The following is a 17,711-nucleotide window of genomic DNA, read 5'->3' as shown; positions in this document are numbered from 1 at the left end:
AACACAGCCATTTTGAGCTCTGCGCGCCTGATGAAATCTGTAATGATTTGAGTATGGTATACTGTATATGGATATAAAACAGACACACAGTATTAGTTATGAATAATGTAATTACCAGTAGACGGTGGCTGCCAGTTATTGAGCATTACTGGGTTGTCTGACACAATGCAATTCATTTGGCCAGCTGAACAAATTGGTCCCATATGAGTGTACAGTATAATTTCATTTCAATAATCAAAAGAAAACCCCAAATAGTTAAAAACAAACAACTGTAATTACAATTTTAAAAACATGGATATAATGTACTCTTCAAGTACAACAACAAAACAAAAACATATTAGCAGTAGCAACAAAAAAAAAAAAATACATCTGCACTAACATTAGCATTAGCACACTTAGCATTACCACTAGCATTAGCTCAAAGTCTATAACAGCTAGCTCCAGTAGTGAAACTATCATTAGCTATTTTAAGTAGAGCATTAGTTGAACTAATATTAGCAACTTGACTCGAGTCTGTCATAACTTTAGCTATACATGTACCAGTAACTTACCTTACTACACTAGCTCATTGGTGTTACTCACTGACCTGCTGTTACTAGTATTAGCATTAGCGCCACCATTGGTACAACAGTAAAATGAGTGCGATATATACTAGTAGTACAGTTTAACTAACATTCGCTACACTTCGAAGTACATCAATGTTAGTAGCCTTAGCTAATTTAGTTTGTTAGCTGCTGTAGCATTAGCGGCTCTATATCTAAACTCAAGTCGTAAATACATTAGTGGAACATAGCCTACATTGCTATACAGTAGCAGAACTGGCATTAACCACACATTTGTGGAACTAGCTGTATCCGCACTAGTAGTACATGAATAGCGCTAACATTAGGCACACAATGGCATTATTAGCAATACAGGTATTAATTAGTTAAGCCAAGACGAGCACAAATATGTTGCACACTGGTACAAAAATGAGCGCTGGCATGAGCTACGGCATAAACAAGGTCCATCTGTGAATGTTTCGTAAGCCCTCATATTACCCTTGGCGACTATACTGTAATTCCATTTATCTTTTCATAACTTAATAATCAGCAGTCAAGTGCTTCAAGGTTACTCGCTTGTTTAGCAAGGGAGCCTGGGATATGCTCTGCCTTTTCCTTCTTAGTTGCGTGTTGCACTACTTTACATATTGTGCATGCATTCACTTTGAGGCTTTCCCTTTGTTTTGGCATCACATGCGGCCATCTTTGTTGTGGATATGAGACTCTTCTATTCATAGCAAGACCATAGTGTAAAGGCATGCAAACCGGGGTCTGTAGGCCTCACAACATACATGTTCAACATCAATTTCCCATAACCAGGACTGACCAGCATCGATTGCAGACCATACGTCTTGCTCTGTGGTATTTCAGGGCTCGTCGCTGTTGCATAATTGAATTCACTTGCATGGCTGAACTTAATTGCCTCCAGTGCCAATGAGCCCTGCTTTTAATGCTACGAGCACGGTATATATCTGCAGAAGTGACTTTAAAAAAAAAAAAATGGTGGGGGTGGGGGGTTAAGGCAGGCAGACCATCCACGCACTTTGAGTCACTGCGTCCCCGATAAGAAATGATTCATGTGTGCTGTCCAAGCTGCAGGCTCAGTCTGGCCCTACCTAATAGCTACAACATATGGTTGAGGTTGCCACACAAAGACACAAACAGGAAAAAGGGAACACTATTAGGTTCTACCTCCGATCCTTAAAATGTCTAAATTTCAGTCAAAGTAGGAAGAAATTCACGGGAAAATCTTTCTTCATATCAAGGCGCACCTCTTTTTAAATTGCGCTCACATGATACAAAGACAGAGCAATGTCTCCATCTAGTGGTGAAAAAGATGAAGGAGCTTCCCACCAGTCTCAAAGTCATCGTGTAATGTAAACAAAGAAGGCACTGTTCATTTTGATCAATTTCCAATTAAAACTCAAATTGCTTGCGCTCCCAAATTTAATAAGCTAAAAACTCAAAAAGACACCCCGCTGAGTCCAAATTGTTTCCTGCTCGCATTTACATCTGCCTCCCCGTATGATATCACCATGGCGTGCAGTGATCGAGATGACATTCACAGCACCGACCCACTGGGGGAGGAAAATTATTATTTTTTTAAATCACACGGTAGTTTTGGACACACTGGCTGGCACAAGGCCGACACAAGAGCCTGAACTAGCAGCACAAAATAAATAAATAAAATAACAGGAGAACTGGAGCCCGTGGGGAGCAATTATGTGTGTCAGATGTTACACAGTAGTTTTGATTAAGCTTCTGTTGACACACACACGCACACGCATACACTGGCAGATGAGCTTGCCCACAGCTGAGTGCGAAAGACTGAAGGTGACCTAAGTCATACTCCCTAACTTCATTTTTTTTCAGCTTTTATATTCATCTGTAATTCATATTTTTGTATACAATTGTGATACGTTTGCATTTAAGCTTTTAGAGCTGTTTTAAACATTTATTCAGGTACAGTACCATTTCTACGTGCAATACATTTCAATTGAATTTTTAAGTACAGTTTTATTTTTCTATATGCAGTGATAATGTTCCAACTATGCAAAATGTTACAGTGGATAACAAAAAGATAAAACTACGCTGCTTGTGATGTCATACTTAGGGAGTATTTTTTTTAGGTGGTACTTGGTGTAAAAAGTTTGAGAACAGTTATGGGCATTTTTTTTTTAACTTATTGATTTACTTATTTTACTATTACGATCGTACATAATTTCTTGATAACTTGGTCATAGTGTGTTTACTGTAAGTAATGTCAATGTAAGCTATCCTTTGATTTTTGTGTGCAGCCCTTGGAGGAAAAAAAGTGCGTAAACGCGTGAATAACTGGAGTGAGGGATGTGAACAAGCACAGGGATGTTCCGCTCGGCGGTGCTACGTGGGCGCACGGGAACACGGCGCTTCAAAAAGATTGGACAACACGACTCTCGGGGTCCTGATGACATAATGGCCTCGCTAAAGTGTTGTACAACAAGCGAGCAGACAAAAGTTCACGCGGTGGCGCGCCGATGTTGGATTACAGCAGCGCGGTGAAAGCGCCGCTTCTAAAAGGGGTTGACACAAGGTTGAGGGTTTTTTTATACAAGCAAGGAGCAAAAAAAAAAAAAAAATGTCCGCCAACACTCACGACACAAGAGAACTCAAGTTTTGAGCCAAAAGTAATGCCTCCATTAGATATAAAGCAATATTTTGGTTACCCGAAAAGACAAAATTATTGAATGAAATCATCTTAGAAAAGTATAAATAAGTAATAAACTATAAACTCACAATTTATTTGAAGTATAGCATGTCAGCCATTTTATGAATAATACTACAGGTGCTACATGCATAAATAAACATCCAAATGAAACAACTTTACTGATGCACAACCGCCAGTAGATGACATCATTGCCCCATTTTATACGAAACAAATACAGTTTGAGATCCAATGGGAATAATGGCTACATTTTGCGCAATCTACATTTTTCTACTGTCGATTATAAAAGAACGGGACAAGGCAAAAGGAGAGTGTCTATTCTGTCATTTGGCCGATTGGTTTAAATATATTTATTAAACATAATCTCATGTGGGTATTGAAAATTTTAAGATTTTATAAAATGGCTGGCAGTGAATGAGTTAACAGCTTCTGTGGGAGTTCTATGTCAACATGACTGCTGCGAAAAAAAAGGTCACTGAATCGACAAAACTAATGCTTGTGTAAAGTGTTTCACATTTGACTGGCATTCCAGTGCGCATGACTTACCAAAGAGCTGTTGGTGGAACACAAACTTCCCAGCCAGGAGGCCGGCGCAAATGCCCAGCAACCAGCACGCCACTTTGAGGACGCTCCACCCACCTCCGGGGTACTTGCTGAAAAGGAAGGAGAAGCAGTTGCCCACCACGGCGATGCGCGCCTCCTTCTGACTGTGCGACACGGGGTCCTCGGCGAAGATGAGGAAGTTGAAGAAGATGACCAGGTAGGCCACGACCAGGCGCGACCACGGGTGCTTGAAGTAATATCGGAAGCGACTGGGACTCCCCGTCTCCATCCTAGCGAGCCACGCCCCCCCGCCGCCACCCACGCCACACCTGGGAGGCAGAGAGAGCATCTCGCGGTCAGATTAGTGACATCGGATTACAAGCTGGTGTTAACGTCGTTCAGTCGGCACCAGATTTAGATGTTGGGGTTTGGATTCGGGATTATGCTAAATTCAGGCATCACTTGGGATACGGAATTACGGATCACATACGTGCAATCTTAGCCGTGGCTTGTGAGGCCGTGCGGCTGCGCTCAGAGACGGAAGCAGCAGCACTCTTGTTTGCATTTAAACATGACCCCCTCCTCTTACGCCCAAAACAGACAGCTCTGGATTGGACCTCTCACGCCAGTACCCTGATTTCCAAAAATAACTCTGGGATGGAAACTTGAGAGCTGCCACACTGGAGGACATGGCAGCATAACGCTATTGCTGAATTTGCCCCATGTAAGGATGCCATGAGAGTCCAGGTGCATATTTGGATGTTGTAAAAAAAGTAAACATGAAAAATATATTTGCAATAATGTTGTATTTACATACCCAATAGTCTAAACACAGTATTCAGATTAATATTCCATTTGTGGAATATGAATTAAGGAGAAAAATCCACTTGTTTTGATCCATCTTAGGGGGCGGCCATTTTGCTTTGTAGTGCTACTCGCTGTCAACTGAAAATGACATCACAGTGCCTAAGCTTGTGAACATCACATAAGCAAACATAAGTGAGTCGTGACAGTTATTAGATTTAGTGCTGTCACTGTTGGAATGATGGATTGATGGATTGATTGATTGATGTTCATTTCGTATAGTGATTAAAATAAATAAATAAAGTAAAAACAGATGTTTGCAAATGTCTTTAACCCTGTATAGCGCTTTGTGACTTTGTGTCTGTGAAAAGCGCTATACAAATAAAGCTTATTTATTTGAATTACACAGAAGATAATCAGTCTTTTGTGAAGGACTACAGTGAACAATTACTGTTGATATGCTGAAATCAGAGAATTTGGACAATTTTAAATGTAAAAAATGGCTCCAAACTATTACGTAATTATTAAAATAGTTGTCAATTAATTCAATAATTGATTACTTGTCGATTAATCAATTAATTTTGATATCCCTAATTGGATTATAATTAAGTTATGTATTGTCAAGGATATTTTCATATTAATTCATTTCAAGTACGTATTGCGCATCTCAATAAATTAGAATATCAAGCAAAACTGAGTCGTTGAATTCAAAGTAAAACACATTTATTCGTTCCACAAAGTGAAATGTTTTTTTTAAATCATTATTATTGTTATGAATAAATTTACAACTAACAAAAAACAAAAAAAACAACAACTAAATTCTCAAAAAATTAGGTTAAACATGAATTTAAAAAATATATTTTAATATGGAAATTAGGAAGGAACTGACTTGAAAGCAATTTTCTTCTAGGTTTAATTTACACTTCCCAACCTTTACAGAGACGTGACAAATAATTTACATTATGAAAAGCTCTTCAAACAAAAATGTCCCAGAAAGTATGCTGAAATAAAATAAGGATGATGTATGGTGGAAGCATATTAAATTGATCTGCATGCCACTATGGGGTACTTTGACAATGTGCCTTAGCACCTAAATGAACTCTCATGGCATATTTGCACTTTTTAAAGGGCTTTTCATTATATAGCCTATAAACTAATGAAATTTTCGACAAGATTCTACTTTATTGTTATTGAGATGTGCAAAAGCACTGCTGCTGTGAGTTTTACCTCTTGATGGTGTGATGCAGAGCACAATAATAAACCATGTGCACTTGTATTTTATTACTGTCATCGCAAGTGACCATTGTTACTTTTGTGACTTTTGTGACTGTTCTTGTATTAGATTTTATCAGGTTGTCCATGGGTTACCTAATTAAGTGATCTGGTAAGGTGACTGATCAGACCCATTTTTAAGGGATATTGAAACTGCGATGACGTCGATTGTCAGTGCTGAAATACATGATTCAAACTTTAACTGTCGCTGCATCATTTGCGAAGGCAAGGAGTTGGCGGAAGATCCTACCTGTGTGCACCTGACAAGAGGCGTACACGTGATGTGAAACTCTGCCGTCCAATTAAAGCACCCCGGTGGCCACATCACGCTTCCAGCAGCGGCCCCTACACACGAGGTGATGCGGTAGGAATGCGTCGGGCTTGTTCACAGCGCGACCTGTTACGTTACGGCAGCCGCACCTCCCGGAAAATCCTGGTCGGCCATCTGCACCCAAGCGTCCATGAACGGCGGCCGAAGAGGACGGAAAGTGCAGCTGATGCGGCGGACGACCGTAATCGCACATAGCATCACTGAAACGCAGTCGAACCTGTCCTGCATACGCGATGAGAATAGCTGAAGTCAAGTTTTGGAGTATGACAATATATCACTTCCGTCAAGCGCTGTCAAAATAAAATCTCACTCACTGGCCACTTCATTCGGTACACCTGTACAAGCTAATCTAACATCTATAATCATAATAATGTTTATCATAAATAACACTGATTAATTTCGCAGTTATAAGCAAGTTAACATCTTTGTGGTTTGTCAGTAAAGTACTTACTTTAGTTGTTCATATCACGTCTGTTAGTGTGAATTTGGTGGAACTTGTTACGTTTGCTGTTTCGTTTGTAGCTGTAATGGCAAAATGTAAAATGGACCACAGCAGACACGCGCTATAGTTTTTTCATCACCGGCCACCTAGTGGTTATAATAAACAACAATAAGCAATCCATGTATTATTATTCATTCTGACTCTTAAAAAAAATAATAATAATAATTTATCGGATAATTCCCCGTGTTTAAAAGTATTTAGTCATGTAAATGTATTTATTAGATGGAGTAAAAACCTGGTGGGAGGACTTTTTTGTACATAATATTAATTATTTATCTAAAAAAAAAAAAAAGCTGTGATGTTCCTTCGATTTATTTTTTCGCCGTGTAAGTTGGATATTCTAGTAAATTAAGTTTGAATATATGTATTACAACGTACAGATGTTTTAATGCATACAAAGTGAACGATTGCGTTTATATTTTTGGCGCATATGAATAAAATGGTGACGTCCCTACCGGGGCGGAGCTTATGTCTGCCATTCGCTTCCTGCTTCTTCGCTTCCCTGGTTTCGTCTGATCAGCTGCTCGAGACTTTCCGCAGACGAGACACGGACACAATGTCACACCAAACGGGCATTCAAGGTACATTACGCCGCGTTTGAACGTATAGCCGCTTTTGCTACGCCAACGTGCCACTCATATCATGTAATTTACAAGTAATGCAAATAAGGGAGCAAGCGTCAACTTCGCTAATCGCTCCCACCAGCTAGCTCGAGCTTTAGCCTGCTGCATGTGTGATGAGAGGTTTGCACTTTTGAAGGTAAATCAAGTCAGGTCAGCAGACCCCTAAACCGTGATTGTTTTGTGTGTTTTCCCCACGTCGAAATGTCTCGTAGTGGTTTTAATCCCAGAGTTTAAATCGTGTGATGATGACCGGTTATCCTTCTGAATGAACGGGTGACGCCTTTATTCAAACCTGACTGACTAACTGGCCTGTTCCACCAGCAAGTGCGTCCGCATGAATGAGATCAATTCTTTTCGGAAACGCCGTTAGTCGTCCTTTTGATCGGGGTCACTGCATTGATGTATCAAGAGGGCATTAGACCAGTTGAATCACGTCCTGTTTTATTGTGTAAAACCCCAACAACAACAAACTATTTTCTGATAATACTAGATAGTAGGGGTGTTAAAAAAAAAAAATCGAGTCGGCAATATATCGCTATACTACAGCACGCAATTCTCGAATCGATCGATTTTTTAACAGACTTTTTTTTTTTTTTTTGATGGAAAAATATTCAACAAAACGTCTAACGTTCATACCTTAAGCATGGAAGAATGTTATATTAATGGAACATTAAGCCTTAATATTTTATTTCAATGCTGTTCAAACATGAAAAAAGGTTACAACCTGTTTGTTAAATACAGTGGCTCACAGTTATAAGACTGAAGTTTCAGATGAATAAATAATACATTTTCATACAATTCTCACAGTGTACATGTACAAGTATACTGAATGGTATTTTCTAAATTTGAGTAAAAAAAAAAAATCTCAAATCGACTTGTAAATTCATATCGGGATTAATCGGTATCGAATCGAATCGTGATACGGATCGAATCGTCAGGTACTAGGCAATTCACACCCCTACTAGATAGGGTTAAGAATTTACTGAACTGCAGGTTGAGTACCATATTGTTTATAAGGGCAGCGATTCACAATTATAATAGATGTTTGTTTATCTGTCTATGTGGGATCATAGGCCCAGATTTTACACTGACATTAAACTGAGACATTATCATAGCAAACCTGAGCAAGTGGGAACCCCCCCAAATCACGCTACGCAAAAGTGGTACGTTTTGAACTTCAATCTCTTTAATATGTGATGCAACCAGCGAAGGGTACCATAGATGGCAGAGGAACGTTTTGTTGAAAAGGATGAATTTAGAACAGGAAATGGAATTTACTGCAAGACAGAAAAGAGTCTGAATGCTTAGAATAACAGGCACGACAGAGAACCAATTATTTAGTAGACGCAATTAAAATGTCAATTTTGACTTTTAAATGTCATTCCCAGCGGGCAATGATGTGAAGGACATTTTTGCCAGCGCCAAGAGCGGAGACGAATACCGGGTCTTGAAGATCGTCATTGAGGATGGTAAGCGCCCTCGGAGATTTAGTAATAATTACAATCCAAGAACAAGATCGCACGTGTGAGCAAAACTGCGGCGTTTGACACACTTGTGCTTCTCCAGAGCAGCTGACGGTGGCCGACACCAAGAAGGCGTCAAAGAAGTGGGACCAGGAGTATGACGCCTTAGTGCTCCCCCTGCTGGAGGACTGCATTCCCTGCTACATTCTTTACCGGCTGGACTCCAGCAACAACCAGGGTTACGAGTGGCTCTTCCTCGCCTGGACTCCAGACCAATCTACTGTAAGGCTGCTATTAAATTTTTTTTTTTTGTAAACATCTGACGGGTGGGGTTCTCTTTCCATGCCTGCCGGGCCAGTGTTTTGCTTCTCTGTTATTCAACAGTGTTTTTTTGTCATATGGTTTTATTTGGTACGAGTGAAACTCAAAGAACCGGTTCCAGTGCTGTCATTCCCATTTCAAATAGACAAATGGATAAACAAATGTTGCTTCTGCGGACTGAGGAATGTTGCGAGGGGACAAATCGGCGTGAGCTCAGCTTGACGGATGCAGGACGAGGCAGAGCTTAACATTCTTGTCCTGTTCGCTCGAAAAGCGCAGGCACAGACTTGTCTGGAACATGTGAAACCACTTCAAGACATATGACGAATCTGTTCTATTAAAAAATAAATAAAAATAAAACACAATTCTTATAACTGAAGCCAAGGTCGCTTTTACTTTTAAGAATCCAAAATATGCCCTCAACAGCACGGTGACCTAGTGGTTAGCATGTCTGCCACACATTCGAGGACCTGATTAGAATCTTTCATAACCCTAAATCAAGGCTCACCAACCTTTTTTAAGTGGAAGTCAATAATAGTATAAAGATGGCATTCTGGTTAATATTATATTTATGGAATATGAGTTATGAAGCAAAATCCAGCCATTTTCATCCATCTCAGGGGGCGGCCATTTTGCCACCTGCTGTCGACTGAAGATGACGTCAATGTTGCTCAGGTATCAGGTAACAGCCAATCACAGCTCAGCTTCAGAAAACAGATGAGCTCTGATTGGTTGTTGCCTGAGCCTTGAGCAACAATCTGTGATGTCATCTTCAGTCGACAGAAAGTGGCAAAATGGCCGCCCCCTGAGATGGATAAACACGGCTGGATTTTTGCTGCTTAACTCATATTCCATTAACACAATATTAAACAAAATACCATATTTAGACCATTGAACATTATCGTCCAAAAAAAAATAAATCTTGGGTTGACTTTTTCTTTAAACCTTCTTTGGTACTGATTAATGCAAAGGGGCTACCGGTTTCAGTTTTGAAATTGATCAATATGCAACACGTTTCAAAATCTTTGCCAGTGTTCATATTTTCAAATGATCACTTCTAAAACGTTCCTGGAAAATCACTATGTCCCATCACTTTTTAGCAATTTGTAGAACAGGTCCACTCATGCGGTCCTTTGGGGGGGCTAACGTTGGTGATGATGCTGATCCTGGAACAGATTAATTACGTTTCCGATGAGAAAAATTATTTTAGAGAAATAAGTCATCCAGCATCCTAGAACAAAGTTTGGCTGACTATAAGGAGCTCAAAAGACCCATTGCAATTTTTGGAGCGGCAGGCTGGAACACATCAACGGTATTTCCATTTATTTCAATAGGAAAAGATAATTTGAGATGCACATGTTATGAGCATGGTCATGGAATAAGTTAAAATCGTACCTCAAGGTGCCACTGTACCTTTTAAAAGTGACCACTCATTTGAGAGTTGTCAAAAATCAAATCAAAATATAACTCATTTGTATTTTTTTTATTTTTTTTAAACAGGTGAGAAACAAAATGCTATTTGCTGCTACCAGAGCCACACTGAAGAAAGAGTTTGGGGGCGGCCACATCAAAGATGAGATTTTTGCCACGACAAAGGTTTGGTCGCCGCTGATCAATCTGATATTGGCCGAACCAGGTCAAAAGCTTCTTTGTGACTTGGCTCTCACGGTAACCAATACCTGCAGGACGAGCTCAACCTCAGCGGATACAGGAAGTATCTGATCTCGCAGGCGGCTCCCCTGCCCCTCACCGCTGCCGAGGAGGAGCTGAGGCAGATTAAACTCAACGAGGTACGCGCTAAAGGCCCGGGGAAGGGAGCGTGTTCTCCCCACAGTCCCAAATGTCAGCTCCGCAGTCCAAATGAGCGGGCGTGGCGTACTTGTACAAAAGCCAACCTCGGATTCCTAACGCTATTCCCTCTAATCACATCTGCGGCGTCGCGTGTTGAAAGTCGACGGGCGCCGTGGCCTTCCAGAACGCCACAAGGTCAGCTGCGGCGTGCTAGCGCAGTGCAAAGACGCTGAGTCATGAGAATGGCAGAGTGAGCGAGCGAGAGAGGAGCCTTCTAGGCGAACGCAGGTCACACCCATATCGAAAGCTCATTCTTCCCCGGTGAGAGCAAGAGAGCAGTTTACAAACAATTGCACACTCTATGGACTCTTCCCATTCAAACGACGTCCAACTACAAGAGGACTTTTTGCATTTGACCATATATGGAAATGCTTGCAGACATCCAAGTAAAGGCACACAGGAAGTGAGGAGTGCGTTTGCGCCACTCGCTAAAGCGAGCTAGCGTCAAGGATTTAGATTCTTGGCGACGTAAGCAGATGGCTGTACGACCCGCAGCCCGTGTTTGATATGCGAGGTTCCCCCAGCAAGGGCTTGAATAATGTTTACGTGGCGTTTTGATGTAATTGGCCGCGCTACAGCGTCTAAAATATGAACACACTTGCCCTCATGTTTTTTATTTTTATTTTTTTGGCCTTTAGCGAGCAAGACTAGTAAGAAGCTCATCAACATCCTCATTTTGAATTTTGTGAGGGTGGCAGTATTTATTCTGAAATATCAAAACACTTGACGCCTTGAACGAATATTTATGACCCAGGAGACTTTTTTTTTTTTTTTTTTTTTTTAACGGAAAATATGTTTTAGTGAATATGGTTTGCCTCACGTGACACCAAAGCTGTATTAACAGAATGAAGGAATTATGTTTGAATTTAATTTGGAAAAAATTTCTTTAAAAAATTGTCTTATTAAAAATTAATTATTACTTAAAAAAATGCAAGTCTAGTAACAACCAGAAGTACTTGGCAAGATTAGTTTTTTTTTTACCAAAAAAAAAATAATAATAATTTTTGCCAAAGTATATTTGTCATTTTACTCGCAAGCTAATAGTGTTTTGTTTTGTTTTTAATGAATTAGTAATATGGTGAGCAATATTTACAAGAAAACATTTTGTCAAAGTAATTTTAAAAGAATAAACGTGTTACAAGAACAGCAGTACCGTAATTTTACGAGGAGAAAGATAGTAATACAGTGTCATCTTTATGTGATATTATGAGACATCAATTATTCATTCATCATTCTTTCAAGTGGTAAAGTTGCAATATTACATCTGTAAGTATTTTACAAGAAAAATGTTAATATATGATGGAGAAAAAAAATGCTTAATTTTACGCTAAAAATAATTTTAAAAGAATAAAGTTGCAATATTGCAGAAAGTTATAACTGAATGCCAAACTAGTAAGAATAATGTACATTATTATGAGGAAAAAAGTAATACTACCAGTGTTACTTTGATGTCAAGGTAAACTTTCTAATGCAACTAATGTATGACCTGCAACTTCAGCTTCTTGTTTTGTTTGCGCGTGGTGCGTTCAGGTTCAGACGGACATTAGCGTGGACAGTAAGCACCAGACCCTCCAAGGCGTGGCCTTCCCCATCCACCACGCTGCCGTGGCAGCGCTGGAGCGCTTCAGGGACAAGGAAATCAACTACGTGCAACTGGTGAGTGTTAAGAGAACGCATGAGCGGGGCAGGTGACAATGCGTTCGTTGGACAATGCGCATGGCTGCCTTTTGTCACGTCCTCTTTGGAGACTTTGTGTAGAGGGCGGACACAATGGCTTTTTTTATTTGGCTTAAAAGGCCTTTGTGCGGGTTGGTGTCATAGTGCCACATGATCTGGTGAGTGTTCAGTACAAAACGCGAATTGTGTTTGAGCTTACAGATTTACTATTCATCTTATGGTAAATATTGGAAATGAAAATCTGTGCGATGGTCAAACTCAAATCAAAACAACGCAGTTACATTCCTAACAGTCACACTAGTGTAAGCAACCCCCTTCGCTCCTGGCTGTAACATTGTGTTCTACTGCTATAAAAACATGGAACCTACCAAAAGAAAATCTCTTTCATCAGGAAATAAAAGTATATTTGTAACTGTTTCCATTTTGCACCAATTCACATTAGAATGTAGCTATGTTTAGTCAATATTCACATTCCTGGTGAAAAACACTGACAAAAAGCTTGTTGCAACATGGCCCTGGCTGATCTCTTATACTCTGCAGCCACCCGATGGCCATTTTGTTTTAAATTACTATTACTTTAAGCCACCTCTTCATGTCAGAAGCTGCATCAAAGCCTTCTATATCAAAATACTTTATACAGTAATAAAAAAAAAAAAACACATTTGTGTGACCCGGAAGCGACAGAACCAACATTTCGTGTCTCCGCACGGACATTCATTGCTGACGAACGGCAGAGAAAGGTGATGTGCCTCAGGGTGAGCCGACGTGCTCGATGGACGTCCGTTGCTGGAGGTAACAACAACACCACTTTAATAACCTTAGGCGTTATTGTGACCCGTTTTGGGCTTTTTGATGGTTCTGACCAAGTCATTTCAAAATAAGATAATGCCCAGGGGTTTTAAATAACTTTAAAATGGCATGACTACTGTGGGAAATTAACGAAAAAGAAAGTGCTATGGACGAGGCACGGACGCCGTAAAGTCAAGAAGACGTAACTCGGGGACTCCCTGTATTTTTTTTTATTTTTTTTTTAGCGTTTTTAAATTTAAAAAAAGTTACAAAATAAATAAATAAAAGACAATTTGAAAGTGACCTGGTGTCTTTGATGAAGATATTTTTTTTTATATTCGTGACTTTATTTAGTGACTTTACCAACCCATTTAATGACTATTTTTTAAAATTTCAATGAGTAACAAATCTAGCGGCTTTTAGTGTCGTTTTTGTAGACTCCAGACTCCCTCCAAAGCAGTTGACATTCACCCTTCTGCATCCAGACTGTAAATGAATGCATCAAGCAAATTCTGAATTTTGGCTGATTTCTGACTAATGAAACCTTAACTTCAGATGTTCTAACTAACTGTAGTGGATTTGCACCGTTTTCCCAGCAAGTTTACCGGACGACAATTGTTTCTTCTTTCCCTCGGCCACCAGCAAGTAGACGCTGACCAGGAGCTGATTTGCTTGGGCAGCACTGAGCCAACAGACCTGAAGTCCCTGCCCTTGAGGATCCCCAAAGACGTCGCGCGCTACCACTTCTTCCTCTACAAGCATTCCCACGAGGGTGACCGCTTGGAGTCCACGGGTGAGTTGATATACGCGTGTTTGTTTGTGCGTGCGTGCTCTCCACCTGTGCTAAAGCTCCTCATCCTTCCTTCTTTCGCAGTCTTTATTTATTCAATGCCAGGGTACAAGTGTAGCATCAAAGAGAGAATGCTCTATTCCAGCTGCAAAAACCCTCTGGTGGACATGGTGGAAAACCAACTGAAGATTGAGATTGAGAAAAAGGTGAAGAAGGGATTTTCTGTTCACACGTTGTAAAGTGGAATAAGGCACTGCATCATACCCCTCTCATCAAGCTAAATAAGGTCAATTGAATACTTTAAACAGCTGTTGGAATGGTAGGAAGGAGTACTTGGTCCACACGGGGAAGATAGAAAATGAAAATTGCAAGTCATATTACTAGGAAAAGAAGTAAACCTATAAGAATATATTTTTAAGACAAGGTGATGTGTCACCAGGATAGGGGGGAAAAAAAACACACGAAAATGTTGAAATATTATTGGAGAATTTGTCATTTTAAGTGAATCATTTTTTATGTTATGAAAATAAGTCCAAATATTAAGAGAATGAACCTGTACTAGAAGAATAACGTTTTTTTGCAAAAAAAAAAAAAAGTTACATTTGTAACATTAACAACAGTATTGAAAACGTAGGTATATTATGGGAGAAAACCTGTCAGAAGGAAAAAAAAAGAATAATTCAAAAATATTGCCAGGAAAAAAAAATTGCGAGAATCAACATATCACAATGGAAAGTTGTAATTGCACAAACTCAGAATAAGTAAAGCAATAAAAGTTCTAATTTAAAAAAAAAAAAAAAAAAAAAAAAAAAGTGATGTTTGTTATATGAAAACAAAGCTAATATGGGGTAAAAATCATAATTACAGTAAAAAAAATAACTTTAGGAAAAAAAAGTCCTAATACAAGCATTTTTTTTTTCATTTTTAGGAAGGAAAAAATAATTTAAAAGGCAATCATTTTCTGAGAATAAATTCGCCATTTTACAAGACAAATGTAAAATGAGAAAAAAAGTTGTAATATTGGGCAGCCAGTTAGAGAAAAAAAAATATGAAAAGAGAATTGTAATTGGGGGATATTTTTTAATGAATAAAATTGTGATATTAAAAGAAGCCAATACATTCTTAAAAAAAAAAATTAGAAAAGAAGCTTTATTGTGTGAAAAACACGTAATTTTGTAAATACACAAATTTTTAATTTCACTAAAATAGTCAAATGAAAATGTCAATTTTACAAGAATATCATTTAAAGTACTATGATCTATAAATGGTGTACCCACGTTATGTGAGGACTGGCAAGGACCGTGTCAAGTTGCACTGTAATATTCATCAACATTGGAAATTCACGTTTTGTCACATGAACAATATCCGTTCAGACCTCTTTTTCTTTTTTTCTTGCATTTGTCCGATCACCAATAAATCGCATGCACGTTTTCTATTGCTCCATTAGTTGGAAATCGACAACGGAGACGACCTGACCAGTGACTTCATGTATGACGAGGTGCATCCCAAGCAGCACGCGCACAAGCAGGCCTTCGCCAAGCCCAAAGGCCCTCAAGGCAAGCGGGGGCGGCCGTCGCATCACCCGACCCCCCGGCGACGGCCAGGACAACGACTTAAACCGGACCTCCTCGGTACTTACACCCTGTGCACGTTCCATAGTGGAACATTCCTGAGATTGGGGCGATCATATTTGCTTAACACGGAAAGGAAAAAAAATAAAAAAATTATGATGATGAACTCACATTCCCATCACAGAGCCAGCTATGCACGCAGAGGACAACTAAGCAATGGCACATTTTAGCAGTTTCCATTTGTAGCTTGCCAAATGGAAGCCTATTAATTAGCGTTGTATCGGGAGGGGTCCCGATACTGCATTATAACGTTGGCATCGGCGAGTATGAACAAATTAACGGGGGCAATGCCATTTACTGATGCTCGTATAGAAATTTGAAACTCACTGATGTGTGATCACAGGTGTTCGGTGCATGCATTTCCTCTTTCGCAACGGTTTTTAAGTGCAGTGCCTGACCAAGATAGTAAGGATTCAGGTATTGGAAGCCAAAAAAATGGTATCGGAACAACGCTACTATTAATCGTTGTGATTACATTCCAATGATTTAAAGTTGAGCTCCTTTGCCACATCTTAGTGTGACTAATGTGAACTAACTTGTGACACACCCCCCCCCCCCCCCCCCCCCCCAAAAAAAAAACAAAAAACAAAAAAAAACGTCACTTAGTGTCTAACTGTGCACAACCTCTATAGGTGCTCCGAAAGCAGAGATGATGTAAAGATCCAACTCGTGTCTCCTGATTTTATTTTAACAGTGCATTTTATATTGCAATTTTTGTTTTGATATAACTGGTTTACATGGAGAGAGAGAGAGAAAAAAAAATCATCTGCTGAGAAACTTATTTTTCTATGCAAGTGCTGTAATTGTACATATTGTAGCCGTGTGTATGTGTGTCCTGGTGATGTCGTCGCTGAGGGGCTTCCACTAAAATGTCATCCGTCGAAAGTCATGTTTCAGGCGATCGTAATCCCAGATTGTGAGAGTGAGAGTGAGGGGGGAGGGGAGCTTGCTTCAGAATAGGAAAGGGAATATTTGTGTTGATCAAAAATGTTGCAACAGCCACTCGTCTACTGATGATTTAACATTAGGCAAACTACCAAGCTCACCTCAATGTTCAAGGCTGGGGATGAAAATCCCTTAGTATTCATCATGTCATTAGAAATAGAGGAGAAAAAAAATCATGTTTGGTCTTATTTGTTTTCCTACGGATCTTTTTCTTTTTAAGAAGAATAAAAATATTTAAATTGCACATCCGCTGTATGTATTTATTGGATTGAGGTATTCAGTTTTGACTCCTGGAAATGGACCAAATCCCTGAAGACCTTCAAATGAAAATGGTCAACCACACCTGTGTGTTTCACAGCCCAGGTTCTTTGCTTGTTCAACATCAAGTCTAGGGATGTAACGATAATGGCAATATCGTGATAACGCGATATTAAAACTGCCCACAATATCGTCGTCGTCGTCGTCATGTTCACGATATTTAAATCACATCTGTTAAAAGTCAGGTTGATTTCCATTTGTACAGTTCTAGCACCCTCTGGTGGCGAGTTTTTTAGTGCAATTTTATTTTTTATTAGGGATGTTTTCACCCTTCTATGTTTAAAATCTATGCGAATCGTCAGATGATCGTCGTAATATGCTTGTGTAGCGAGTCAATGTGGAGGAACTTATTGTGGGCTTGCATTAGGTGAGTAAGTTCCTCAATATTAAGCGTTATTAGAGATTGTAAGTAGTTTATATGTATTGCTGTTATGTACAAAAGCACAATATTGTGCTTTTTTTAGTATGAGCCTTTTAATTTTTTTTAAATTTTTTTTTACAACATTGTGACCTTTTTTAAATATTGCCAACCTACCCACAAAATCGTGATAATGATCGTATCGTGAGCTTCATATCGTGATATCATATGGTGATAGTCATGTCAA

At 39.4% G+C, this 17,711-nt stretch overlaps 2 protein-coding genes across 4 annotated transcripts in view; one reads left to right on the top strand and one right to left on the bottom strand.

The window, feature by feature from the left end:
* The window catches only part of tmem117 (transmembrane protein 117), a 33,235-nt gene extending 26,774 nt beyond the window's left edge, over positions 1–6,461 (bottom strand). Inside the window, exons 1-2 of one of the 3 annotated variants that reach the window (XM_077517346.1) lie at positions 6,116–6,461; positions 3,793–4,118 (exon numbers count right to left, since the gene is read on the bottom strand). In XM_077517346.1, coding sequence (XP_077373472.1) covers positions 3,793–4,078 — 286 coding nt within the window. In that variant the 5' untranslated portion in view covers positions 4,079–4,118; positions 6,116–6,461. Of the gene's footprint in view, positions 1–3,792; positions 4,303–4,606; positions 4,722–6,115 lie in introns of those variants that run through there. The other 2 variants (XM_077517345.1, XM_077517344.1) reach the window with 2 other exon arrangements.
* Positions 6,462–7,055: 594 nt separating this feature from the next.
* twf1a (twinfilin actin-binding protein 1a) lies at positions 7,056–17,032 on the top strand. Its single transcript, XM_077517351.1, is given in 10 exon segments — positions 7,056–7,279; positions 8,710–8,790; positions 8,888–9,066; positions 10,606–10,701; positions 10,791–10,895; positions 12,487–12,612; positions 14,065–14,215; positions 14,297–14,418; positions 15,660–15,776; positions 15,778–17,032. Coding segments are annotated over 10 exon segments (1,236 nt in total). The 5' UTR covers positions 7,056–7,128; the 3' UTR covers positions 15,886–17,032.
* Positions 17,033–17,711: the final 679 nt, after the last annotated feature.

Source organism: Festucalex cinctus, chromosome 3 (genome assembly GCF_051991245.1).
Source record: "Festucalex cinctus isolate MCC-2025b chromosome 3, RoL_Fcin_1.0, whole genome shotgun sequence".
NCBI classification, from domain to species: domain Eukaryota; kingdom Metazoa; phylum Chordata; class Actinopteri; order Syngnathiformes; family Syngnathidae; genus Festucalex; species Festucalex cinctus.
Note: the sequence above shows the minus strand (reverse complement) of the source record. Positions and strands in the feature narration are given on the sequence as shown.